This window comes from Esox lucius, chromosome 16 (genome assembly GCF_011004845.1).
Source record: "Esox lucius isolate fEsoLuc1 chromosome 16, fEsoLuc1.pri, whole genome shotgun sequence".
Classification (NCBI taxonomy): domain Eukaryota; kingdom Metazoa; phylum Chordata; class Actinopteri; order Esociformes; family Esocidae; genus Esox; species Esox lucius.
This window is the reverse complement of record NC_047584.1, coordinates 4174429-4184747: the sequence shown is the minus strand read 5'-3', so window position 1 is coordinate 4184747 and position 10319 is coordinate 4174429. Positions and strand designations below refer to the sequence as shown.

The window sequence follows — 10319 nt, the reverse complement described above, 5'->3', positions numbered from 1 at the left end:
TTAGACATTGTTATGAAAAAAAGAAAATTAATTAAATCCTTTTCAATATGAATTCAAACCTATCATTCTATAGATAATGTTACTTTTTTTTAATTGAATAGGTTAATGTATATTTATTTTAAAGATTTAATATTTAAAGTTATTCATTAATGTTGCGATTTTTCCAGTATAGACTTATACCATTAAAAACATTTATACTGTTAAAGATAGCCTTTAGTTTATTTCTTAATGGAGGGTATCAGTCTTCCATCAAAAAGTGAATTCCACTTATAGAGCTAACGGTGCTTTCAGCTTTGTTGATAGCATTCTGGCAACAACTCCTTGACTTGTGTGTATGCTAATATAAAGAAGACTTTCACAGGACTCCAAATAGGTACGAATAATAAAATGTATTGTGTTTATTCCGTTTGCTTTACAGTTAAAGGAGTCTTAGACAAAGTAAATTAATTCCAACATATAACTTATGCAACAACTGACAGAAATCAGTTTTGCTCTGCCGTGCAGAACACAGCTGTTAAGTCCAATCAAAGTGACGCTAACCAAATAAGAAAGATATTCAATGACAGTGCATCCCATTGCCTATTCAATGTGCATAAATCATAGTCTTTTACCATTGTAGTAATGTCAGAAATTATGATAATTATTGGAAAATTTATACCCAATATTTAGTATATACGTTAGTGGTACTATTCCCTGTGCACTCACACCCAATATTAAACAACCAATGATTCATTATTTAAACACCAATCATACATTTGTGTAACGCAAAAAAATAAACAAACAATGTAGTGTTTTTGGTTGGGGTCTTAAAATTACATATTTTTTGCAAAAGAGGCCAAGCAAACAAGTTGGTTGTCATTTGTTGTTATCAGTTCATGGGTGCTTTATTGCAGAGATTACAAATGTTGCAATGATTTCTAAATCAGAAATAGAAAATGCCTTTGCTGTAGCCAATTGAAATATACATTGTGGACCATTTGATCAAACATTGGAAACCGAAAATAAAGTGGCTTAGTAATTCTGGGGAAAGGTCACATGCCTTACAGTCAAGGCAGGTGCCTGTTACCTAGTCACAATCTATGGTACCAAGTAAAAACCATTTGGAGTTTGAAAAGAAATAGAAGTTTCCATCAAGCCCAGTCAAGTCCAGCCCTGTTTGAATTATTATTTAAAATAGTTATTTCTGTGTGGACCGTGGTCCAGTTGTAAAACTCCCGTCCTCATAAACATCTGTACTCCCCGCCGGAAAGCACCTGTCTCCCAATACCAACTTTCAATCAAAGCCGTGGAAGGAAATGAAAAATTACGTAAGGACAGTGTATGTCCACTTTCCTTTGAAAATAAAATAAAGGATTCTTCCTTCCTCTCCTAAAGTAATCATTCATGTGCCATAAAAGGGTATTTGCAAGCAGTTTGCAATTACTCAACGTGTCACCTCAGGTATTTAAAAAAAAGTGCAGAGATGTTGGGACAACGGGCAAGTCAAATTATTTGTACTTCATTGGTTTCCAAGTCCCTCTTTGACACATAACATGGCGTCCAGGATGTTGTGTGTGTGCTTGACATGTGTCGTAGTGAAGCCTTGGCTCTTAAGTAGGAAGCTGTATTCAGATGCACTTCTCTGTATCCCCTCTGTCATACTAAGGGCCTGGAGAAGGCCCCTGCCCGGGCCCGTCCGGTCCTCATCCAAGAAGATCTCGCTGACCAGCACACAGCCGCCTGGGATGGGGTGGCGTACACAGAATGTGTGCATATTATAGATTGCGTCTAGAATACCCATTTTACATTACCATGCAAAAGTCTCATTGATAATATCAAAGAATATGATACCAGACAGACAAAACTGAAAAGCATCATAAAAATGACTACTTAACATGCGAATCCTTAGAATAATTAGAAAAGGGTCAGAAATCTGATTCAGAATGACCATATTGTTATACATTCCATAAATTGTTTACACTCTTACCTGAACTGCATGCTTTTGAAATTTTACTCAGCAAGATGTGAACTTTCTCATCGGACCAGTCATGTAGAATTCTCGCTAAGATGTATATATCTGCCTTGGGAAGCTCATCTTTAAAAAAATCTCCTGTATATACAAAAAAACTGTTTACCAAGTGTCATTTTTGTTATTGAGCATCTACAAACTATAACAGTATTATGAATGCTATTCCAACTTTTTGTTTATCATTGAATGCACCTGCTACAAACGATACTCTGTTATCTGCATCGTGTGGGCGGAAGTGATCGCTCATCTCAATGACTTCAGGCAAGTCGAACACGGTCACGGACAGCCCAGGATGAACTTTGACAAACTCATACGCCATGGCCCCAGTGCATCCTGGTTAAAGGAATTATTTCTGATAAACAACTACCGCATTCCCAATTATGGACAATATGTCTGGCCAGAGAATTTGTAATGTACAGCACATAGTAATGGAAGGGTAATTTAAGTTGCAGTTATTAGTTTGACCTCACCTCCCAGGTCACAGGCAGTCGTATATTGGGAGAGGTCGAAGGCCATTGCCACGTCTCTACTGGAAACAATGGCAATACTGTGCATTGCCTTCATGAACCGCAGCTTCACCTCATTTCTGCTGTAGTAGGTGTCCTATAGCAAAAACAAAATACAATTGGTTCACAAAACCATTGCAGTTGACATTGACTTGGGTGATGCATGTATTGCATGGTTTTATTCCCGATACAGCCAATGACATTGTCTGACAGTTTAAACAGAAAGTTGTAGTACTAGCTACCAACAGGGCCCAACGATCTAGCAGAGGGCAGTGCAAATCGTTCAACGCTTCCTGGGGGAATTTGTCAGGGTTACTGAAAGGGTTGCCTCTTGGAGCACACTAACTCCTCCTTGTGGTAAACCTGGGTGCCTGCAAACGCCACTGTGTTGGAAATTGCATTTGGTAAGAAACACATTGGCTTCGTTTAAAAATGTTTGACCACATGATTCAGTGTGTTTTATTACATAGTTTCGATGTTTTCACTATTATTTTACAATAACAGTAATATAGTAAAAATTAAGAAATTCCCTTTTATGTGACAATGTGTCCAAACATTTGACTGGCACTGGTAGTATGTCATACTGTGGCACTCCATATTGACCTGCTGTCTAACTACCAAGGTAACTAGAATTTAACTGGGTTTTAATGTTATTTTATCAGGTAATTATTCTATTCTCATATCAACAAGGTCGCAAATTAGCATTAATGATCTTGCTCAGGGATGGGAAAACAAGGCTTTTCACCTTCTCGGTTCAGGGATTAAAACCTTTTGTTGAACCACTAGGCTACTCTGCCACCCGTTACCTGGAAGAGGTTATCTGAGGTCTTTCCAAAAGCCTTCTCGTGCTGGTTGGTCCCCTCCTTTACAGCGCTCTCCAGGTAGCTGAAGAGAGGCCATACCATCTCATTACAGTGTTGGATGTAACCCTGTAGAGAGTATGAAGCATCCGACAGCAGGAAACGCCTAGAAAGCTCTGAGTTTGTGTATTCTGGGGAGAAATTGGCATGTAAGAAGCAGACCTGGGCTCAAAAACTATTTAGGATATCTCCATTACTTCCCCCACAATAAAAGTATATACAAATATTTTATTTGAAAAGTTGTTTTTACGTTAATATACAGCTCTGGAAAAAATTAAGAGATCACTGCACCTTTTTCTTTCCTTTCCAAAAAAGTTGAAAAGGAAGGTTTTGAGTGAGGAACAGAAAGGTTAGAATTTAGAGACCACTGCAAATTTAACGCTTCTGATCCTCACTCAAAACCTTCCTTTTCAACTTTTTTGGAAAAGAGAGAAAAAGGTGCAGTGGTTTCTTAATTTTTTCCAGAGCTGTATATATATGAAACCTAATGGAGCATTTCCCCCCCATTATTTTACCAGGTAAGTATGCAAAGACAACATTATTATTTACAGTAATGACCTTGAAGAGAACATAAAATGAAATTAATGACATTTTTCTTGGGTTGACTGAGCTATTAAAATACTACATTTTAGGAAATACCATGTGCTTTGGCTTGCTTGATTACAATGTTGCCAATAATCTTAAAATGTTTAACTATCTCACTGGTTCTTTGAGTTGTTAAGTGAAAAGGACAAAGATGATTTACATTCACGGAACAAATCATGAAAGTTGGAATGAATAAAAAAAATTCAAAAGGTTGCACTGGTGCAACAAAATAAAAGTTTAATGCAAAAAGCCATGAAAATAGGACTCCAGTTACTACCATGATTTGCAAATACTGCAATCAAATCACAAATGTTAACTTCTACTACAATGTTTACCTTACTGGCTCAGGGATTTGATCTAGAAGCTTTTCGGTTATCCTCTAACTAGCAGCCTGCACTGCGCCAATAAAACAATATACACTCACCTAAAGGATTATTAGGAACACCATACTAATACTGTGTTTGACCCCCTTTCGCCTTCAGAACTGCCTTAATTCTACATGGCATTGATTCAACAAGGTGCTGAAAGCATTCTTTAGAAATGTTGGCCCATATTGATAGGATAACATCTTGCAGTTGATGGAGAGTTGTGGGATGCACATCCAGGGCACGAAGCTCCTGTTCCACCACATCCCAAAGATGCTCTATTGGGTTGAGATCTGGTGACTGTGGGGGCCATTTCAGTACAGTGAACTCATTGTCATGTTCAAGAAACCAATTTGAAATGATTCAAGCTTTGTGACATGGTGCATTATCCTGCTGGAAATAGCCATCAGAGGATGGGTACATGGTGGTCATAAAGGGATGGACATGGTCAGAAACAATGCTCAGGTAGGCCGTGGCACTAAGGGGCCTAAAGTGTGCCAAGAAAACATCCCCCACACCATTACACCACCACCACTGCCAGCCTGCACAGTGGTAACAAGGCATGATGGATCCATGTTCTCATTCTGTTTACGCCAAATTCTGACTCTACCATCTGAATGTCTCAACAGAAATCGAGACTCATCAGACCAGGCAACATTCTTCCAGTCTTCAACTGTCCAATTTTGGTGAGCTTGTGCAAATTGTAGCCTCTTTTTCCTATTTGTAGTGGAGATGAGTGGTACCCGGTGGGGTCTTCTGCTGTTGTATCCCATCCGCCTCAAGGTTGTGTGTGTTGTGGCATCACAAATGCTTTGCTGCATACCTCGGTTGTAACGAGTGGTTATTTCAGTCAAAGTTGCTCTTCTATCAGCTTGAATCAGTTGGCCCATTCTCCTCTGACCACTAGCATCAACAAGGCATTTTCGCCCACAGGATAGCCGCATACTGGATGTTTTTCCCTTTTCACACCATTCTTTGTAAACCCTAGAAATGGTTGTGTGTGAAAATCCCAGTAACTGAGCAGATTGTGAAATACTCAGACCGGCCCGTCTGGCACCAACAACCATGCCACGCTCAAAATTGCTTAAATCACCTTTCTTTCCCATTCTGACATTCAGTTTGGAGTTCAGGAGATTGTCTTGACCCGGACCACACCCCTAAATGCATTGAAGCAACTGCCATGTGATTGGTTGATTAGATAATTATATTTAATGAGAAATTGAACAGGTGTTCCTAATAATCCTTTAGGTGAGTGTAGGTAGACAGCCTACCTTTTCCCTTTCTTTGCAGGAGTCCCAGAGAGACACAGGCCTCCAGCAGGCGTTCTGTCCCCTTCACAGATGCTTTGATCTCCCGGGCCACGTCCTCAACCTGCAGCTCCCCGGTCTTACTGCTCCTTAACATGTCAAACACATGCAATTCAGAGGCTGTGAACAATGCCTAGGAGACAAAAGGCAAAGTTAAGGGGGATTAGAGAAATACATAGAAAAACTATTAACAGGTATGAAAAACTATAAGCGGGATGATTTAATCTAGCTCAGAAAAAGTTTAATTTATACATTTTAAATAAATGTAATGTAACCTAAACAATTAGATGGACAACAGGAAGCCTATAAGTAGCTACAAAAAACAGGAAGTCTAATACAGGCATTATTCTATTATGGCATGTAAACACAAGATTTCATATCAATCCAGTAGATACCTTTGAGGCTTTGAATCCATCAATGAGCTCAGTCATCTTTCTCATCCCTTCTATGCAGTCATCCTTCTCGCTGTGGTTTGCATTTTGTGTCCACTTGGTGCCCTTGTTGGTTGCGCCTGGTGCCATAAGGCCACTGTTGTCCAGATGTTTAACCTCCCCATTCTCAGAGCACTTGGACAGGCTGCTGACCAACGTCTGGGGAGCATCTCTCCCTCCCACCGCACTCTCCCCCTGCTTTACCTTGACCGATGAATGGGTGGATTAAGGATGTATTCAGTACTCAAAGCTTTATTATTCAGTATTTTTTTTTTTAGATATTTAAGTGCATTAACAATGATGGGTGACAAATTAAAGGAAAAACCAACACAGTGTCTCAATAAGGTATTGGGCCACCACGAGCCACCAGAACGGCTTCAATGTGCCTTGGCATAAATTCTACATGTCTGGAAGTCTACTGGAGGAATTGAACACCATTCTTCTAAAATATATTCCTTCATTTGATGTTTTGATGGTGGTGGAGAGAGTTGCCTAGTACATCTGTCCAATATCTCCCAAAGGATTTCAATTGGGAGGAGATCTGCTGACTGCAAAGACCATATCATATGATTCACATCATTTTCATACTCTTTAAACTATTCAGTGAACACTTGCGCCCTGTGGATGGGGACATTGTCATCTTGGAAGAGACCCAATAATGAACCCTAATTCAAAGTCACTTAGATCCTTTCCTCTGGCCATCTTGATCCAAAATCAAGTTGAACTTGGCCTGCTCAGAATTTCTATGCATGCCATAGAGCATGATGTGATGTTAATTGCTGAATTGAATCATGCAGTACACCTGCAGAATTTTATCATGCCATATACTCGCCCATGCATTTGCTATGTTTCTCCACTCATTTATTCATTTTTCCCCCCTTCAATTTGTCACTCATCTCTCCGTAGGTATTTGTACTGACCTTATGGACTGGGCTGGCCGAAGGGCTGTGTTGTCCCTCGCTGTCCAGAACACTGTTATAGGCTTGGGTCGCTGAAGGGCTGCTGGCGACTGAAGAGGCTGTCTCAACAGGTCTGGTCTGTGAGCCATTTGGTGTCAGGCTGCCCTGGGGACTTAGGCCCAGGGTGTTTGGAGGACTGAAGATGACACCCAGCTTCTTACAGAAGTGGTTGAGTGGGAAGCCTACCACGTTCAGGAAGTCTCCGTGCACATACTCTACCAGCATGCCACCCAGAGCCTGGATGCCATAGCCACCGGCCTTGTCCCTGACAAACACACACCCATTACAGGACAAATTCGCAGAAAGGGAGAGCGCAAGAGGATGCACAGAGAGATACACAGGACACATACGGACATGTCAAAGCACGCGCACACGCCATTAATGTCACGTCAGCCCATACTGTCAGTACTGACCAGAGTATAACATGGTGCAAAGCAGAAGAGACTATGACTCGGGGCACCATATGTGCTGCTTTGAATTCCAGAGCAGACAAGGTAAAAACAACCCTTTATCCTATTTGCAACTGTAAATCACTCTTGATAAAAGAGCCTGCTAAATTCCCCTTGATAAAAGAGCCTGCTAAAACTGGAGTAAGGCTCATCAAATGTTGTTTCTTTAACAGCCTAAAAAGGCTCATTGAACTATTGCTCACTGAACCCCATTCATTTGTTATAGCCTGAAAGGAAAAATAATCTAGAACATATTTAAATAAGGTTACGCAAACTTGGACTGGTTGGCTGTTTCAAAGTCCACAAACCTATGCGTTCACTATATTTGAATTTCATGAAGCAAATGAACCCAATTACCTCTGTGACAAGTGAAGTCAAGTTGTTTTATTTAAGTTCTAATTCTAATCTATAAGCATTCCACCCAAGCCAGTAATGTAAACAGAACACAAGAGTTAAAACTCACATAGGTTCTCCACTATTGATGTACTCCCAGAGCAAATCATCAGACAGATTAGCAAACTTCACTTTGGTCTCCTCATAGAAGTCAATTACTTGGTAATTAATCTCTCCATCTGGAAAGAAGTAAAGAACCACTGAATATTCCAATGAGGTAAACAAACTTACAAATTAAAGCAGACAACTTTGCAACATGTTGTTCTATTTTTTTTCTTACCTTTTTTCTCATGGCAGAGAATAATCGCCACTCCAGTAAATACACTGTGTTCTTTACCACTCAGCCTAATCAAAAACACCAAGAACACAGGTGTAGGGATTACTATAGTTTTCCTTGTAAAATAATTTATACAGAATTAGGCAGAAGTAATGCGAGTGTCTCAAACCTAGAAAGCATTCGGTAGGCATCTTGCTTGTCCACTGGCTTCTCAAGAATCAGTCCATCAACAGTCTGAAGGTAAAGGACAGCCAAACATATTGTAAAGGATATGGTAACCACAATCACATCCGAAGCAGAAGAAGACAGTTATACAGCAAAGTTGGCTTACTACAACAGTGTCTGCTCCGATCACAATGTCTGGAGTTTTCAGGTGTTTCTGGAAGAATTGAACAAAAATAAATGGAACACAATAAAACTTTAAATGTGGTCCATAGTAAGGTAACACAAAAATATCAATGATATAGCAATAATTCTAAGAAAGCCAAGGCTTTACTGACATAAGGCATCCTCTTTGCCACCTCCAAGGCTTTCAGTTTGGCATTCTCCACAGCATACTCATGGGGTGTTTCAAACAGCCGCTTGTCTAAGGTTTCCTTAAACCAGGAGGGCACAACCTCAAATCGTAAACCCTGTCATGAACACAAGGAATCATCTTCACCATCTGGTACTGCATGGATTGTATGAGGTTTGCAATACTCTGTCTTATCAGATCAGGGGTTAAGATCAAATAGAAAGAGGACAGGGCTTTGATTAGCGACTATAGTCTTACCACATTGGTGAGTATTTCCAGCCTCCTTGGAGAAGAGCTAGCCAGGACGACCAGTTTACCAGTCAGCTTGGAAATTACAGGGTTCATCAACACCATTGTGAACTTGTAACTGCGCACATAACAGTTAAACATCAGGCTACTAGTTAATCGCAGTCTGTCTGCTGTTTGGTATCAGATGCCCTGTGACTTTGCCTTGTGTAGTGCCAATACAGTATTTTGAAGGCAGACACACACTTTAAAAAAAATAATTTGAAGTATGTATGACCCAATGTCCTACGGTGTTACTGTAGCTGGTTGTGTCGTCCACTCGACAAAACCAGAAATATGTGGCAACTGGTGCCTCAAAGGCCACAAGTAGCTTATGTCCATGAATTTAATCTGCCGAATATACTTTTGTAGGCTCATTGTTCTCGTATATATAAAAAATACCCTGTTAGAATGTGGCAATACGAGAATAATCAATGAACAGGACAATTTGTTACTAAAGCTGTAGCCTAAAGAAGTGGTGTAGATTTGCTAGGTAACTGGCTGGCTAGCGTTGGTTATCGGCCGGCACTGTTACTGATGTAATAGAAGTACGAGATTGCACATATTTAACTATTCAATAACATCACAACCACATGAACGGTTACCAAATGTGGCGATTTACCAACGTTGCATTTAATCTACGGCAGTTAATAAGTACAACATTACCTGCAGAAGAACTCACCATAAACGAACTCCTTACAGCGCTATGATACAAACACAAAAACGCATGCGCAGAACTGCGCGTCAGCCATAGAGATGGTTAGAGGCCAAATGGGATAATACGTTCTAATATGTATTTTTAGTAAGCATAACTATACACTGATGAGCCAAAACATTAATACCAGCTGTAGGGCCGTAACTATGAGGTACCCGAGGTTCGGACTTGGGTAAAATATATGTATAAAATATAATATATAATATGTTCCTTCAACAAATTGTAAAATGTCCTATGATTTACGTTTATATCTGTACAGTTATATATAACTGTAGCTACGTAGTTGTGTGGTGACTCATTTGGAAGATTAGCTTTTGCTTTTATGGAGCACGTCCACTTATCCTTTGCGAATTCGCCTGCAAACGCGTTGCTTTGCCCCAGATGGCCATTTATGGACGTAACCGCATGAGAACAGCTATACCTCTCGTCCGAACGACCACGCCCCCTTTGGGTGACAGCTAGCGCTGTAAAGTGTAGAACACAGGTGTCAAACCGGTTCCACGGAGGGCCGAGTGTCTGCAGGTTTTCGCTCTCACCTTGTACCTGATTGATTAATGAGTTCACTAATTGGTTAATTTCTACCCCACCTGGTTGTTCAGGTCTGACCTGGGAACCAATTTAAAGGAAAACCCAAAGACCTGCAGACACTCGGCCCTCCGTGGAAC

At 40.3% G+C, this 10319-nt stretch overlaps 1 protein-coding gene across 3 annotated transcripts; it reads right to left on the bottom strand.

Annotated features, from left to right (window-relative positions):
• Window positions 1–374: 374 nt before the first annotated feature.
• asmtl (acetylserotonin O-methyltransferase-like) lies at window positions 375–9703 on the bottom strand. 3 transcript variants are annotated; one of them, XM_010905691.4, is made up of 15 exons: window positions 9622–9703; window positions 8913–9021; window positions 8641–8772; window positions 8472–8519; window positions 8310–8374; window positions 8144–8208; window positions 7934–8042; window positions 6983–7286; window positions 6027–6266; window positions 5596–5764; window positions 3321–3505; window positions 2479–2611; window positions 2201–2341; window positions 1967–2089; window positions 375–1719 (listed from the first exon to the last, which is right to left on the bottom strand). In XM_010905691.4, the coding sequence occupies exons 2-15, from the start codon at window positions 9006–9008 to the stop codon at window positions 1499–1501; spliced, it is 2031 nt and encodes a 676-aa protein (XP_010903993.2). In that variant the 5' UTR covers window positions 9009–9021; window positions 9622–9703; the 3' UTR covers window positions 375–1498. The 3 variants fall into 3 exon arrangements, with proteins under 3 accessions (XP_010903993.2, XP_010903994.2, XP_019910041.2); XM_010905692.4 differs by having other exon boundaries at window positions 9606–9695; XM_020054482.3 differs by lacking the exons at window positions 8472–8519; window positions 8641–8772; window positions 8913–9021; window positions 9622–9703 and having other exon boundaries at window positions 7934–8044; window positions 8145–8208; window positions 8310–8344.
• Window positions 9704–10319: the final 616 nt, after the last annotated feature.

What these genes read in the sequence shown, in the direction of transcription:
- asmtl (XM_010905691.4), bottom strand. Translation starts at nt 9,008, where the DNA reads ATGGTGTTGATGAACCCTGTAATTTCCAAGCTGACTGGTAAACTGGTC. An exon ending in TGGAAATACTCACCAATGTG is followed by an intron (nt 8,773 to 8,912) that starts GTAAGACTATAG and finishes TGTTCATGACAG; the next exon opens with GGTTTACGATTTGAGGTTGT. An exon ending in CCTGCAAAGAAAGGGAAAAG is followed by an intron (nt 3,506 to 5,595) that starts GTAGGCTGTCTA and finishes ATTTCTCCCCAG; the next exon opens with AATACACAAACTCAGAGCTT.